We start from the raw sequence: 16,634 nt of genomic DNA on the forward strand, positions 1-16,634 counted from the left end.
TTTTTTTTCCTTTCCTGAGACAGAGTCTCGCTCTGTTGCCCAGGCTGGAGTGCAGTGGCCGGATCTCAGCTCACTGCAAGCTCCGCCTCCCAGGTTCACGCCATTCTCTTGCCTCAGCCTCCCGAGTAGCTGGGACTACAAGCGCCCGCTACCGCGTCCGGCTAATATTTTGTATTTTTAGTAGAGACGGGGGTTTCACCATGTTAACCAGGATGGTCTCGATCTCCTGACCTCGTGATCCACCCGACTTGGCCTCCCGAAATGTTGGGATTACAGGAGTAAGGCACCGTGCCCGGCTGGTTAAGGGCATTATGTAATCCCTCAGGTACTACTACTACTGCCATCCCTATTTTATAGATGAAAAAACGGAGGCCCAGAAAGGTCTGTAACTTCCCCAAATTCGCACGGTTATTAGCCAGATTATCACCTCCATGAGGGCCAGACCAGGTCTGCCTTTCACAGCCCCATGCCCATGCTGGGCACATGGAGAATAAATAAAAGGGCAGACCTGGGCCCGAAACCCACATGGCAGGGCTGGTACTTCAGCTTCTAACCCAGGAGGGAGGAGATTGGAGGCCGTGATCACACAGCCTGTTCAACAGCAAGGCCAGAACTGAGAACCCACGTCTCTGATCTCCCAGTCGAGGACTCGTTCTGATTCAGTCAGATCCCTTTGTTTCATCCTCCAAGACTGGCATGAGTCTGGAAGAGCCAGGATAGGCTGCTGGCAACAGCAGGGAGGCCCACAGAGCTTCCGATTGCAAATGAAGGCCACTCTAGCCTGGTGCTGCGAGAGAAGAGTCCCAACCAGGGTCAGCCCCCAGCCTGAGCCCTGCAAACGGCCACAGCCCCACTCACAGGCTGGGTGAGTGGCTCTATCTCCTATAGGGATGCTTTGGGGATTACTGTGGAGGGTGCCAGGCTGTGCTGGGCCATGGGGGTGGTGCCCAGGGAGTTAGGGTATACCCTTGGCACCCAGATCCCTCTAGCAGAGGCTGTGGTGACTCCAACAAAAACCCCCAGGTCTGGGGAATGGTGCTACTGTCTTTGCACACGGGCAGCCCTGGGGACAGGCCTGGCTCTCCAGCAGAAGCAGCAGTTGGGGGAGCCTCTGAGGGAGTTGTAAGTGCTTGTATTACAGCAGCCTGCTCACCAGGACGTGTGTGAAGACCTGGGACGAGGCTGGCTCTGCCACTGCACAGAAAGGGCGCACTCATGTGTGGGGTGGGGGTGAAGGATCCTGGAGACAACCCCAAGTTCTCCATGTTGGAGGGATGGGAGTGGGTGTAAGCCCCGGTTCCCTAAAGGATTTGGGCCGAGAACAAGGGGGAAAGGGAAAGCAACAGAGTCTACGGTGAAAGAGTTGGGAGCATGCATGGGCTTTAGTAGGAGGCAGCCCTGGGGCTGTGCCTCCATTTTCCAGTTTACTATTTATTAGCTATGACTTTGGACAAGAGATGTCATCTCTAAGCCTTAATTTCCTCATCTGTGAGAAAAGGACTTAAGATATTGACCACACAGGATAGCTGTGTGGTTTAAACAGATAATGCGAGTCACACTCAGCACTGTGTCTGGAACTTGGAAATCAGATCAGTGGGCAGTAACTTTGGGAGTTTTTTTTTTATTTTTTGAGAAAAGAGTCTCGCTCTGCTGCCCAGGCTGGAGTGCAGTGGTGCAATCTCAGCTCACTGCAAACTCCGCCTCCCGGGTTCAAGCGATTCTCCTGCCTTGGCCTCCCGAGTAGCTTGGATTACAGGCAACTGCCACCATGCCCCGCTAACTTCTGTATTTTTAGTAGAGACAGGGTTTCACCATATTGGCCAGGCTCGTCTCGAACTCCTGACCTTGTGATCTGCCCGCCACAGCCTCCCAAAGTGTTGGGATTACAGGCGTGAGCCACTGCACCCGGCCCGTAAGTTATTTATTTGTTTTGTGTATTATCTGTCTCATCCCCACTAGAAAGTCAGCTCCATGAAGGCAGTGATGTTTGTCTACTTTGTTCACTGTTGTCTCCAAAGTGTCTAGAACAGAGCTTTGGGCCTGGGTGGCCCTCAGCAAATAGTAACAGAATGAGTGAACAAAGACAGGGAGTGAGGGCTCTGAAACGCAAACTCACAGTGGCACGCTCAGTTGAGAACTGTTCAAAGGCTTCCGCTCGCACTTGAAGTAAGGGATGACGTCTCTTAACGAGGCCTACGCCAGGCCTTGCCTGATCTGGCCCCTGCGCACCTCTCTGGCTTCCTCTTGAACCAGGCTCACTTCTGAGCAGCTTGCAATTGCTCCAATGTGCTGTGCTGCCTCTGGGACCCTCCGCCTCAGCCCAGTCACACACACCCAGGGAATTCCTAGTTCCCCTTAAGATCATAGCTCAACTGTCACCTTGTGGGGAAAGTCCTCCAAGCACCCTTCATCCACGCTCATGGCAATCCCGTTCCTCCCTAGCACTAATCTCAGAGGAATTAAACATGCATTCGTGTTATCGTTACATCTTCCACCTCCAACAGACCAAACATTTTGTATGGGGAGGGACAGTACTGGTCTGGGCCCCCAGTGAAGCGCCAGCACCTTGCCCAGGGCCTGCCCACAGATTTGCTGAGTGGATTGTCACAGAGCCTGGCTGTACTGAGCTTGGAGGCCCACTGCCTGGCACACACGTACCACTGAGCACGTCAGGACTGATGTAGGCAGGGCTGCCCCTCTGGTCCTTCAGAAGGTCCCCCTCGCTCACCAGATGCTTCCCGAGGCAGAAGTTGGTGATGGTTATCCGATGTGTCCTAGGAGTGGGAGACAGAGAGTAAATAAACCTCAGTGTCTATAGCAACGGGCACAAGACACACAGGCAGGGTACACCTCGCCGGGCCAGTCCTCGATCCTGAACAGCCGGAGGCGGGCTTCTCGCCAGAGGGCGAAGCAGCTGCCCCCAACCCCCTCTCCAGGGAGCAGAGGAATCAGGCCCCAGACGTTTCTGGCCACCAGCCAAGCTGTCTCAGCAGGGATTGGCTTCTCTCCCAGGTCCTGAGTGTTGCACAGGCCATCCCTGGACCCGCTGCCCTGGATGAATCTCGGGGTACAGCATAGGGCTTAGAACAACTTTCAGAGATTTCCCAAAAACAGCCTCGTGTAATATTCCAGACTGGGAGTGATCTGAGATTTAGTTCAATTTCCTCATTCACACATGAGGAAAAGGAAGGCCAGCAGAGATGAGTGACTCCACCTTGGGAGGTGACCCCAGGGTGGCCCCAGCTGCCCCCACACCACGGAGTCTGTCAGGTCACTGTCTCACTTGGCCCCACAACCACTGCAGAGGAAGAAACTGACAGTGGCCAGTGAGGGGGATTTTCTCACTGTCCAGTTTCAGATGATACAACAAAGACACAGGGAAGTGAAAGGACTTGGCCAAGGTCATGCAGCTGGTGAGCAGAACAGCAGAATCCAAGCCCAGGTCTGCGAGGTCCCAGAGCTACGCACACAACTGGCAGCTGCCTCATGCCCAGATGTGTCCCCGGGCAAGGCCCCAGGCCCTGAATGACTTTTCCTTCTGTTCCATCAAAACTGACTCATCCCTTACCTTGTACTTGTGACTCTGCCCTGGCTAGAACATCACAGACTCTCCCTCTGAAAGGCGTGGGGCAGAGCAGCTTTGGGCTCTGATCCTTTGGAGAAAACTCACATGTGGACAAAAGGAAGTGCCCTGAGAGGACCTTGCACCACACTGGGGGCTGGGAGGGTGGGCAGGCCCTGTCTAAGAGGCCCGGGAAAGGTTTCCTGGCCCACGGGGGCAGGCAATGAGGAAGGGTGCCTCTCTGCCCAGCTGCCCTGCTCCTGTGTTGGCTGGCTGGGTGGAGAAGCTAGGGGGAAAAGCTGGGAGGACAGCAGGAAGGAAAGCTCCATGGGGGCCTTGGGCTGCCTCTCACTACAATCAACTCTCAGAGCTCTCAGAGGCACAGCGCATGCGTGGCTGCCGGTGGATTTCCCCAGGAGCTGCGTCCAGGAGGCTCTGAGAGCCCTCAGCGATCTTGGGGAATTCTGCTGGCAAAGGCCTTGATGCAAAACAAAGGCCAGTCTGTCCTCTGGATTCCTCATGGAAACGCCGACTCCAGCGCCTACACAGGCCTGCCCTGTCAGCTGCCATAGGAATCTGACTGGTGACCCACGGGTGGCTAGAGCCTGAGTGCACAGGTGAAGGGTCACAGCGCAGGGTCATGTGCACGTCAAGGAGTGGACTGCTCTAGCTCTGAAGCTCCAGTGCTGCTGCCCTGAATATAGGACTGCTCAGGCCTCTTGTCCAGAAGGCTCCCACAGAGCAGAGGCATTCCTGGTCGGAGATGGCTGCGGAAGCTGCAAATCCATCCTGTGGGTCTCTGAGGCTCAAGACGCTGGGAGGAGGACAGCTCAGGAGAGAGTATGGTGGGTTTGGGAGTCAGGTTCCTAGTCCTGGCTCTGCCACGTCCTTGCTGTATGAATCTCTTGTCCAGTGCCTGACAAATAGTAGCAGCTGGTGGCTGGCACACCTGGTGGGAAAGATTCCATCTTGGAGGCGGCAGGGGAGAGGTGCCATGGTGTGACAACAGGCCTGGGACAGCACGCGCCAGTGTGGCTGAGCTTTCAACTCAACACTGCTGGTGGGACTTTCCCGCCCTCTGCCAGGACACGGGCAGGCACAGCTGAGGCTCTGCAGGGCTGAGCGGCAGGAGCACTGGAGTCTCTCCACAGGAAGCGGCACGGGCAGCTCCAAGGCCTCCTGAGGTTTGGCAACACTCCCCTGCCCCGCCACCACCACCCAAGCGGGAGGTGCACAGCTCCCTGGGAGTCCCACACCCCCTAGTCTGGTCGTGACAGGAGGGGGCAAGGGCAGAGTGGGACAGGGAGGGGACGTGTGTCAGTAGGATTGGCTCTGAGTGAGTCACGCTTTAGCTATGGCCCTTTGGGCTGCCACAGTGTTTTTCTCCTTTTCTAGGAACTTGGTATGTTACCTGCCTACCAAAAAGAAAGGAGGAAGCAGAAAGACCCCACAGCACCTCACATAACCCCAGAAGAGGATTTCGAATTTCGATCCTTTTAAAATCCAAAGCGGGATGAACTTGTCCTTGCAGCTGCCTTGCCAACACCTCCCATGTCTGCTCCTTGGGAGCTCTCTGCTCTGCTGAGAAGGCCACCAGCTGGCCTGCCTGCTGCTCCAGTGCAGGTAGAGCCTGGCATGACAGGTGGGAAGGGGCTGGAGTGGGCTGGAGCTCCTTCAGGTTAACTCTCAACTGAGCGAGGTGAGAGTGGGGCCCCAGAGCAGAAGATGTGCCAGAGGACACACACACAGCAGTGAGTCTCTCTGCACCACACCACCCTGCCCCTCTGGAGTACCCATGACTCAAGTGAAAGGCAGCCAGAACCTCTGTCTGGTTCTGGGTATGAGTGAGGCGTCGGCATTCTGCACCCCGAGGAGCACGCAGTGTCTGCAGGGTGGTGCGACCCCTTGACTATACTTCCAGGACCAACAGGGCCTGCAGAAGTGAGTTGGAAGCAAATCCCCCAGCAACACAGAGGGGCCAGGAGTGCTGGTGTGGTTAGCAGGCACGAGCCCGGCACGTTCCCATGACAACCCCACGATGCTCATTTAGAGCCAATGAATGGCTGCTGTGGAAGGCCTGGGAGCTCTCTAGTCCAGCTGGAGGGGACATGGGCTCTGTGGCCAGATGGATTTAGGTGCCCAAAAATTATGCCCTCTTTGTGAACAGTGAGCCTGTAGTCCATAGCAAGATGGGACTGCCCCAAGGCCCCAGAGAGGGCCAGGGGAAGGGGCAGGACCCAATTTCCCAACTCTATGACAACTGGCTCTCCATAGTCCAGGGCTGGTTTGCTCGGGGCTCCCTATCACCTCCTCTCATGGTGCAGAGCTATGGCTGGGGGACCGCTGGGCCCTCACCAGGGGTGTCCTCGTTGGCCACTCAACACACAGCAGGCCTCATTTCCAGAGACGTGAGCCCATGGGTCCTGTTCTCCTGTCTCTCAGCCACAGGCTCTCCAGTCCTGGCTAGACTAGCACTGGGGTGTGCTTGTGATGCGCCAAACCCCGTTATATTAGGTAGCCTTACATCCACTTATTTGCATCTCAGGCCAATCTTCCCGGGAAGCCAGGATGACCTTCACTTTCACAGATGAGGAAATGGAAGCTCAGAGAAGTGCTTGGTACCTCAATAAATGAATTCAATCAATAAGTAACCAAACGAACACACTCTCACAGTCTCCAAGATAACGAAGAGCTGGCACTGGGAAGTGAGCGGTCTGACCCCCATGTCAGTGCTGCTTCCGTCCTCCCCAACTCACTCACTCAGCCAGTCCAGGGTTTAAGCAGCCCTGGAATTTCCTGTTTCCCTCCCTTCCCCCTGCAGAGCATAGCAGGGCAAGGTTCTCATCCCTTCACTTTCTCAGTCTGGCAAATCCCAACTCATCCTTCACGAATCAACTCAGGGGGCAGCCACTGTCCCTCCACATGCCCCTTGCCCTCTGCATGCTGGTCCTCCACACATGATACCATCTTCTGGTCAGTGCCCCATCAGATGGTGGGCTCCAGAGGGTAGTGGTGGCACTGAGAGTTTCTGTCTGCAGCCCCAGCACCAGGTGGTGCTAGTCGAAGGATGGAGAAGGCTTAGCTGCTGAGATGCACAGCATCGTCTCAATGGCCTCTCAGGCTGGAGCTGTGGGTCTAGAGCCCCTAGCAGTAACTCGCCATCAGCTGAGATGGGGCACAAGGCAATGCCCCCTCCCCGGAGGCCAGCTTTCAGGCAGCTTCTTTTCCTCTGACCACTGTGGCTTTGGCCCCTTTAGAGGACAGTGGGCCTCAGGCCCCTCCGGGGCTGGGCTGGTACAGCCACATTATGGAATGAATCACCCACCACAACAATTCTGCTGTGAGATTCGGGCTGTCTTTGTAAGCCCTCCAACCTGCTCAACGCTGAATTGAGAGGTGAGGGAGGGAGGCTCAGGAAGAATGGGTGGGGGCGGGGCAGGGTGGGGGAGATGCGCCCTTATCAGTCCTGCATTTCGAGGATGGTGGTAGTCCACAGAGTGGGCCCACTTCCTGCCGGTCCTGGGTCCCTACATGGTTGGTGGTCCCTCCAACATGGTGAGACAGTGGTAGCACTGTCCCAGATCACTCCAAAGAGGCCCAGGACCCTCTGCTGAGGTGGGATGACAACCTGAAACCAGGGCCACGCTTGGTCTCCCTCTGCTGCTGGTTCACCAACAATGTTGGGGTGGGCCGCCTGATCCCCTCCAAGTCTAAGGCATGCTCTCCCTGCTGCTGAGAGAGCTGGTCAAATTTTACAGTAACTACTCACAGCTGCATCCCTCTCCAGGAGGCTCTTTTAGCCAAAAGAAGCTGCCTTGCCTAAGGGAGTGCCCCTCCCTATGGACAGCAGACATTCAGTGACTGCTAGCGGGGCACAAAGGCCATGCGCAGGCCATCTGCAGGGCCATCCCACTCTCAAGTTTTTCAGGCTGAGGCCCTGCTGGGACTTCACTGAGGTTCAGCTTCTCCTTCTGCCTAATTCCACCCCGTCACCCTGAGAGCACTCCACAGTAAACCTCCTGCACGTAAACCTCCGTCTCCTGAGGAAACTGACCTACAGCAAGGCCTCATTCTGCTCATTCCTTCACCCCATTTGTCCATTCAAAAAAGACATATTTTTGTAGAGATGGGGTCTTCACTATGTTGCCCAGGCTGGTCTCAAACTCCTGGGTTCAAGTGATCCTCCTACCTCAGCCTCCCAAAATGCTGGGATTACAGGCAGGAACCACTGTGCCTGACCATTTAGTCCATTTTTATAGTAATTTTCTGAGTATCCACTAGCAGCCAGGCATGACAAATAAATGGACCAGGGAGGAGATCTAAAGTTCTTCCCAGAGCTCCCTTTCTGTGGCTCAAAACTCCCAGTCTCAGCAAGCCTCCAATTCCCATGTTCATCCCATCCCCAGAGTCCTGGGATTCCTGGAGGAAGTGGGTTGTTTTGAGTCGGAATCTCCATGAGGACACTGCAGGGCACCAGAGAGTTGCAATGTGTAGCCTGCCCCAGGCCTAGCGTAACAGCGTGGACAAAGAGAAGGGATCTTACCTCTTGTTGAGCACCATGTTCCCCAGCTTCAGGTCTCTGTGCACGATGTTCTTCTGCAAAACAACAGGCATATGGTTTATATTGTCAATGTGAGAGGTGGGGTCAGGGCCCACCCTGTAAGATGGGGGCTCTCCCGGTGTTAGAGAAGGTGGGAAGAATTCTATGATGTGTCTCTTTAGGCTCCAACCACAGGCAGATCAGGACAGTTCTAAGTTCACATGACCCATGCATCTGGATGGGGAACGAATGTGCACCTAGTCAGTGTCTCCCCATCTGCAGCGGCTTCTTCAGCTCTTTCTCCCCTCTGGGCAGCGGCTGGTGGGGAAAGTCACTCATCTTTTCATCTCCATTAGACATTCCACAGACAGGATGGATCTGGGGGTCGGGGAGGAGCTGTCATCGCTTTGTGACTAAGTACCACAGGCTCGGCCCACATTAGTGGTGCACCGGGAAGAGGCTCAGGCCCTCCTACCTTTTGTCCCGGCATGTCTGACACCTCTAATCCTACAAAAAGCTCAGACGTGCTGTAGTTGCTTGGGGGGGGGTATCTCACTGTCATCACTACATGGGGGACACCAGGCCTCTTAACTGATGGGGAATTACCACACGGGCTCTGCTGGGCTGCAGGTCAGCCCTCTCCAGGAAGGTGGCCTGCAGGGTGGCACTGTGCCTCCCCCTGTGCACCTGCCATTCAGCCACTCCTCTTTTGGACACTCCTAGCTGCAAAGCACACCCAGGTGCGCAGGACAGAGCTGCCTTCTGCTCAGCAGCAACAAGAAAGGTGGCTCTCTGTGGCCAGAAGGTGTGGCAGCAGAGTGTGGCCTCACCTGGTGCAGGGCCTCCACCACGCGGACCACGTCGTAGAAGATGACCACAGTCTCCCGCTCGCTGAGCCTCTTCTCCTTGATGACATAGTGCTGCAGGTTGATGAGGTCAGCGGTCTTGTCGCTGAAGTCATGAGCACAGAGGCAGTCCAGGACGAGGCAGATGCGCTTCTTCATCTTCTTAACCATCCGGCTGGATTCTGTGTCCTCAACGATTTCACAGGTGCGGTCCTGGGAGGCAAGGGGGCAGCACAGGGCTTGGCTGTGAACTCGACAGGGCCAAGGCCAGGGCTTGGGACTCTCTGGAGTTGGACACTCAAACCAGTGAGGGAGCCTGGAATTAGCCTGCATGTGCAGGCCATAGAGGACTGAGGCCTGGGCAGCCTAGACCATGGGGTGGCTCAGCACTGTGAAGCCTCTTGTGTGCCAAATGCCAGGACCAGCAAGAGGCTGAAGCTAAAACATCTCAGGTGAAAGCTCAATGCTTTGATCATAATGCAAAGGATTCAGATCAGGTCTGGGCATTTAAAGCCCAAGGGCCCCCTCAGCCCAGTGCTTAAGCAGCAAAAATGGGCATCCTCCCTCCAGAGCACCCAGATTCCAGTAATTACCAACAGAACCCCCTTTCAATGTCTAAGATGGTAGAAGTTAGAAAGAGGTCAATCTTGGCAGGCTCCAGAGGCCACACAGGTTCTTTGTGTCCAGGACACCTGTTTTCCTCATGGATGCAGTGCTCCTGACAGTCACATAGTGGTGGCTAAGAGTGACTCTGACCTCAGACTGCTGGGTTCAGGCCCCAGCCACCTTGTTTTACCTGTGGGACCTGGGCAGTTTGCTTACCCTCTCCAGGTCTCTAGTTCCTAATCGGTAAAAGGGAGCTGGTAATCCCTCCCTCACAGCCCAAGAGAAGTAAATAAGACAATCCATGTCCTGTGCTTAGGTCCTGCACTGCCAGGGCTCAGTAAGTGGGTACTGCCACCAATGTTGTGGCTGCGAGATGGACACAATGCTAGCAAGCTCTAGACCCATTTTCCTTGCTGAAAAGTATTTCAAGACAAAAAATAGGTACAATCTGCCGACTTCATCTGACCGTCTTGAGGAAGTCCTTGGTGTCATGCAGGGTAGACTGACGTGTCCCCTCTGGGGAACTCCTGGAGAACTAAATATCTACATTTCTTCTTCTTTTTCTTTTCTTTTCTTTCTTTCTTTCTTTTTTTTTTTGTGAGACAGCGTCTCACTCTGTCACCCAGGCTGGAGTGCAGTGACACAATCTCAGCTCACTGCAAGCTCTGCCTCCTGGGTTCACGCCATTCTCCTGCCTCAGCCTCCCAAGTAGCTGGGACTACAGGGGTCCACCACCATGCCTGGCTAATTTTTTGTATTTTTAGTAGAGATGGGGTTTCACCATGTTAGCCAGGATGATCTTGATCTCCTGACCTTGTGATCCACCTGCCTCAGCCTCCCAAAGTGCTGGGATTACAGGTGTGAGCCACTGAGCCCAGTCTCCACATTTCTTCTTAAGAGCAGGACCACACCTCATATTTGCTTTTCTCAGAGGCCCTAGCACAGTGTCTGGCACACAGACGGTACACTAGAAACACTTTTGATCACCCAGGTTTTCTCATCCAAAATGACAGGAATTAAGGCCAAGCTTCTGAAGATATCAGAGACAAAATACCAAGAAACCACAATCACTCTCAATTTTTTTTCATGTTTACGGGGATACTCTTAATTTTTGGAGTTGCCTAATAATACTCTGAGTCACCTCTAATTGCAAATATAAGAACAAAGACCTTGGTGGAGTGTATACGTGGGGGGTGGGAAGTGCTTTCCGTTTGTTCTATTTCAGGAACTCAAGCTGACAAGGAGTTTTTATTGCCTGAACAACAATGATGATGACAGAGTTCCAACAGCAGCTTGGTGCTTGACACACTCTCATTCATCGTCTCAACCACCACTGGAGGCAGGTACTGTTATCACTCTCCCCATTTTACAGATGGGGAATCTGAGGCCTAGAGACCTGAAGTGACTTGCCCAAGGTCATACTAGCTGAATCCAGGACTGTCAGCATCAAAACCTGAGTGCTCTCTCTGGCACTGTGCTGCCTCTGAAACAGGTCTGTCTTAGCAAGAGCTGGTCCTGGCCAGCAAATGGCTGAGGGCTCAGTGGACGCTCAGCTGAGGAATGAGGCTGTTCCCAGGCCTCTAACGAGGGCTCGGGTCATTCTGAACCCAACTCTTCATTTCTGGAGACACAACTTCAGTGCTGCCCCAAGAATGGTTCTTGTCAGGTACACACCGTTAATCAACGCCTTTCCTAAGGGACCTGGAACATCTGAGCACAGGAGCACAGGCACATTTGCTGGACAAACGGAAATGCCTGAGCAGGTGGAAGAACAGGTGGCTCCAAAACAACTGTGGAGATCTACAGACGGCCCCAAATGCTGGTTCCTCCTTGTCGCCTTCCCTCCCACCCTAGCCTGGCCAATTTCTGACGATGCAGCTAAAAAGGGCCTGGAGCTGGGCGCGGTGGCTCACGCCTGTAATCCCAGCACTTTGGGAGGCCGAGGTGGGTGGATCACCTGAGGTCAGGAGTTTGAGAGCAGCCTGGACAACATGGTGAAACCCCGTCTCTACTAAAAATACAAAAATTAGCTGGGCATATGCCTACTAAAAATAGTAGTCCCAGCTATTTGGGAGGCTGAGGCAAGAGAATCACTTGAGCCTGGGAGGCGGAGGTAGCAGTGGGTCAAGATCGCGCCACTGAACTCCAGCCTGGCAACAGAGCGAGACTCCATTAAAAAAAAAAAAAGAAAAAAAAAAGGACAAGAGGGCCCTTTTGAGATGGAGTCTCACTCAGTTGCCCAGGCTGGAGCTCAGTGGCGCCATCTCGGCTCACTGCAACCTCTGCCTCCCGGGCTCAAGGGATTCTCCTGCCTCAACCTCCCGAGTAGCTGGGACTACAGGCATGCGCCACCACGCCCAGCTAATTTTTCTATTTTTAGTAGAGATGGGATTTCATCTTGTTGGCCAGGATGGTCTTGATCTCCTGACCTTGTGATCCACCCACCTCAGCCTCCCAAAGTGCTGGGATTACAGGCGTGAGCCACCGTGCCTGGCCTGGGCCCGAGTGTCTTTAAGTGACTTCCTGCTTTCCTCTTTTCTCAGAAAAGTGGCTCTTCAAAGAAAGCCTAGCTGCTGTAAGATGCAAACTGTATGCATTCCTGGCTAGGCTGTAACCATCCCCACAGGAGCACAGCCAGTGTGGTCCAGCCTGACTTCCAGCCCAGCCCAGCCCAGCCCAGCCACCCACCCTGGAAGTCCTGATGTACCCAGCATGGCAGGGACACCCGAGGGTCACGTGAGCTGCTCGTATGGCTGTGGCCCCAGCAAGTAGCAGCCCCTGGAGCCAGTCAGAGGTGGGTGCGAAGGGTTGGCGGGGGGGGGGCGGGGGGCAGGCCGCTCACCTGGAAGAGGCCGTGGTGGTGCACCACGCCGTCCTGCGTGTGCAGGAGAGAGAGCAGCGAGTACTCGGTGTGCAGCAGCATCTTGCCCTGCCGCTCCTCCTGGCTCTCTATGCCTTGGTCCCCCCTTTCCTCCAGGGTCAGGATCTTTAGTAAAGCACAAAAATAAAACCAAAACCAGAACACCTCACTTGACACAGCAGAACAACCAGAATGGGGAAGCAGGGGCTTTCTACCACATGACATTTGCGCACAGCGCACACATAGACACACCAAGTGAAAGAGTTTTTCTTAATATGATGGTCATGTAATTTATGCACAGACAAAACTCTTTAAATCAGAAGTTGTTCTGAGGGAGACTGTGAACTTGATTGCTTCTCGGGAAGAAATGGCACTACTCTTGTTCACAATGACGCAGGTGTGAAGGTGGAGGAGGGAGGAGTGGGTTGGCATGACAGGCCCTGGTTCTGAGGCACCCTCACCCTCATGTCTCACTTACCTTCAGCTGATAGAAGTCATCCGTGCCATCTTTCCTTGCCAAACACTGCACAATGCTTGGCACCGGTGAGTTGCCCAGACGAGGACCTACGGCACAGAGAGCTGCTGGTCTCCTTTTCAGAAGCCCTGGCTGTCACAATGCCAGGTCACCATGTGGTCTTTCTTACTAGACCTTCTATTCAGGAGGGCACCATAGCTCACGTGCACTGAACTGACCCCCCCCACCAAGGTCTCCTGGTAGAGTTTTCAAGGTCTCCCCTCCAAAAATAGAGGGGTATGTGTGCTCTGCCTGGAGCACATCCAGCGTTTGCAGGCACATTTCCCAAAGAGAGGTTTTCAACCCTGGGTGCACGCTGGAGTCTCTGGGGAGCATCTATTAAAAACAAGAGATCTGGGCCGGGCGCGGTGGCTCAAGCCTGTAATCCCAGCACTTTGGGAGGCTGAGGCGGGCGGATCACAAAGTCAGGAGATCGAGACCATCCTGGCGAACACGGTGAAACCCCGTCTCTACTAAAAACACAAAAAATTAGCTGGGCGTGGTGGCAGGCGCCTGTAGTCCCAGCTTCTTGGGAGGCTGAGGCAGGAGAATGGCATGAACCCAGGAGGTGGCGGAGCTTGCAGTGAGCGGAGATCGCGCCACTGCACTCCAGCCTGGGCGACAGCGAGACTCCGTCTCAAAAAAAAGAAAAAAAAACAAGAGATCCAGGTTGGGTGCGGTGGCTCACACCTGTAATCCCAACACTTTGGGAGGCTGAGGTGGGAGGACTGCTTGAGCCCAGGAGTTCGAGACCAGCCTGGGCAACATAGTGAGACTTCTTCTCGACAAAAAATAAAATATTGGCTGAGCACAGTGGAGCATACCTGTAGACCCAGCTACTTGGAAGGCTGAGGTAGGAGGATCGCTTGAGCCCAGGAGGTTGAGGCTACAGTGAACTATGTTTGTGCCACCGCACTCCAGTCAGGGCAAGAGAACAAAGCCCTGTCTCAAAAAAATCAACAAACCCAAGAGATCCTGGATCCTCTGAAGAGCAACTTCAGGATGAGGATCCAGGAAACTACAGCTGCAACAGGTTCCCTGGTGATTCTGAGACAGCCACCTGGCCCCTGTTCAAGTGCCAGCTTTGGGGACCTTCTGTACTTGTGGAGATGCACAGCGCTTGTTGTCCCTTGACAGCGCCTTGCCTGAGCTTTCAGAGTGGAAACCTGATGTCACAGTGCCACTGCTGCGTGAAAAACTCTTAACAAAGTCTGCTGCTCTTTGTTTTCCTTTTTACCAGTGACATGTTCATAGACCCACTGCTCTTAACATACCACCCAAACTCTTTGGCCTCCAAGGCCTGGCATGATTCGGTTCCTCCCCACCTTTCTAAGCGAGGATTCCCCGTCCCATGCCATACTCCAGCTCCTAATGTTGGGCTCCTAGTTCCCAACGTGGTAAGCCCTTTCCTGCTGCTGGGCCTCTGCAGTGCTGTTTCTTCTGTCTGCAATGTTCTTCCCACAGATGCTGCTCGTCCTCCTCAGGTGTCAGCTCACATGGAGCTTCCTCATAGACAGGCCTTTCTTGCCTGCCCTACCCACAGGCCCTTCTCATCTCACATCATCATGGAACTTCTTCAAGGCACTTGCACCACCCGTGATGACTGGTGAGTTGTTTGTTTCTCTGTGAGGGAAGGAACTTGTCTGTCTTATTCACTGCTGCATGCCTGACAAACAGCACAGGCCTGGCACGTAGCAGGCATGCACCATTAACTATGTACTGAATGACTGGAGCTGGAACTATCCTGTGCCTTTAAGTCCAAAATGCTCTCCCAAAGTAAAACTCACGCCCAGTCTCTGGCCACAACTCTGACTATAAGCAATTTGGACTGCTGGTCCTTACGTATCATGTAGAAATGCTCTGCTGCTCCTCTGGCCAACTGCCAACACCTGTGCCAGGATTTCTGTGCCAATTTAAAGAAATTTGGGGGGCTATACAAAATGCTTTGTGAAATTATGCCATCCAAGAATGGCATAAAGCAGTGCCTCGGATGATCTTGGGTTTTTATTTTATTTTATTTTATTAGAGACAGAGTCTCACACTGTTTCCTAGGCTGGAATGCAGTGGTGTGATCACGGCTCACTGTAACCTCAAACTCCTGGGCTCAAGTAATCCTCCTGCCTCAGCCTCCCAAGTAGCTAGGACTACAGGCAGGTGCCACCATGCCCAATTAATTTTTATATTTTTCTTGCAGAGACGGGATCTCACTATGTTGCCCGAGCCCAAACTTGTGGAGTCTTGAACTCCTGGCCACAAGTTATCCTCTCACCTTGGCCTCCCAAAGTGCTGGGATTACATAAGTGAGCTATTGCCACCTGGCCAGAGCTTGGGTTCTAATGCAGCTAATAACTTCTAATGGGTGTGCTTCCTGTGGGCACATCAACATTCTAGGGGCACACATAGGATTCTCTGGGGGAAGACACGGAGCCTAGCTATTAGCTAAGACTGATGTAAGGCTGGTGCGGCTAAAACACTGACAGCCCCTGGTATAGAGTGACCTAAGGCTTGGGTCTTCCACTGATATAAATACACTCCGCTTCAAGTAGTGAGGCTAGGGACCAGGCCTGGGGCAGGGCAGGACCACACACTGCTGAGGGTGGGCCACCCCACTCTGATGTCTGCAGGTCAGATCATGTGAGCCAATGTACCCTGCCCCTGCCTCCCAGCCCACCCATTTTTCCCAAAGGTCAGAGGCTTACCAAGGATGAATGGTCCAGCTCTCTTTGCATTATTTCCAGAAATCCCACTTCCTAGAGCCTTGGCCCTGGCCGACGTTTCCCCAGCTCCTCTGTCTGATGCTCTCCGCTTCATTCTCAGCTCTAGATAAGACAGAAAGACCCCTTCTCACTGAGTAAGTCAGCGAGTTTCCTTATGCTAACCCAGCCTGCAGGTCTTTGACTTGGGATGCGTCACACAGTTGCCGCTGCTGCTGTTCTGCTGCAGCTGCCACCTCCTCCGGCTCCCAGAGGAGCATCCAAGGCTCCAAGTGACAAAGAACCACAGCTCCTTTACTTGAATTAATTAGATGCTAAAGGTGGACATCCTTTAAGGCAGCATATACAGGGTACAGAGGTGGGGAGCCAACACACCACCACCAAGTATCCAGTTAAATTCAGAGAGAAGAAAACTGGGCTTTGTGCAGATGCTAATGCCAAACAGAGCCCCAAGAGACCACCACAGAGACACAGAGGAGAGCCAGCCCCATCCAGCTGAACACCAGCCCTGAGCAACTATTCCCAAAGTGAGACCTGCCCTCCAAATACCTACAGCCTAATGACCCGAGGTGCCCATTTCGGGCCCATATCTGGACAGTGGGCCCCAGGAATGGGATGTTTATGACACATGAGGCCTGGGGGCTTCTTATGCCCATAGAGTTTGATGACTACAGCCCTGAGAACCCCTCTTCCCATCTTTCCTTGACTCTCTGGTCCTCTCAGATGAAAGAACTCCCCAAAGCTATCAATGGCAGGGTTTACTTTCTCTTCCCTCATAAACTCAAACTTTTCCTGAATTACTTTTCAGAAAAAGACAATTCACCGTGTATTTAAGAGTCAGTTAAAGAACACTACTGAAGACCACTGAGCACTGATTTGCCTGATAATCCCGAGATCCTCCTGTGTAAAAATGAAAGGCGGACATTGGGGCCCGAGACTATAAGACACCTCTGGACACAGATCAAAAAAAAAAACCAGATAGGCCGGGCGCGG

The 16,634-nt window shown here is 53.7% G+C and overlaps 1 protein-coding gene across 2 annotated transcripts in view; it reads right to left on the reverse strand.

The window, feature by feature from the left end:
- STK40 (serine/threonine kinase 40) overlaps positions 1-16,634 on the reverse strand; it is a 51,236-nt gene that overhangs the window by 6,945 nt on the left and 27,657 nt on the right. For both annotated transcript variants that reach the window (XM_017884491.1, XM_017884492.1), the window contains 6 exons: positions 15,627-15,746; positions 12,892-12,977; positions 12,396-12,539; positions 8,933-9,160; positions 8,106-8,158; positions 2,659-2,774 (listed from right to left, as the gene is read on the reverse strand). In XM_017884491.1, the coding sequence (XP_017739980.1) occupies positions 2,659-2,774; positions 8,106-8,158; positions 8,933-9,160; positions 12,396-12,539; positions 12,892-12,977; positions 15,627-15,738 (739 nt within the window). In that variant the 5' untranslated portion in view covers positions 15,739-15,746. The remainder of the gene's footprint in view (positions 1-2,658; positions 2,775-8,105; positions 8,159-8,932; positions 9,161-12,395; positions 12,540-12,891; positions 12,978-15,626; positions 15,747-16,634) is intronic.

The sequence above is a fragment of the Rhinopithecus bieti genome, unplaced genomic scaffold, assembly GCF_001698545.2.
Source record: "Rhinopithecus bieti isolate Rb0 unplaced genomic scaffold, ASM169854v2 scaffold_13029, whole genome shotgun sequence".
In the NCBI taxonomy this organism is placed as follows: domain Eukaryota; kingdom Metazoa; phylum Chordata; class Mammalia; order Primates; family Cercopithecidae; genus Rhinopithecus; species Rhinopithecus bieti.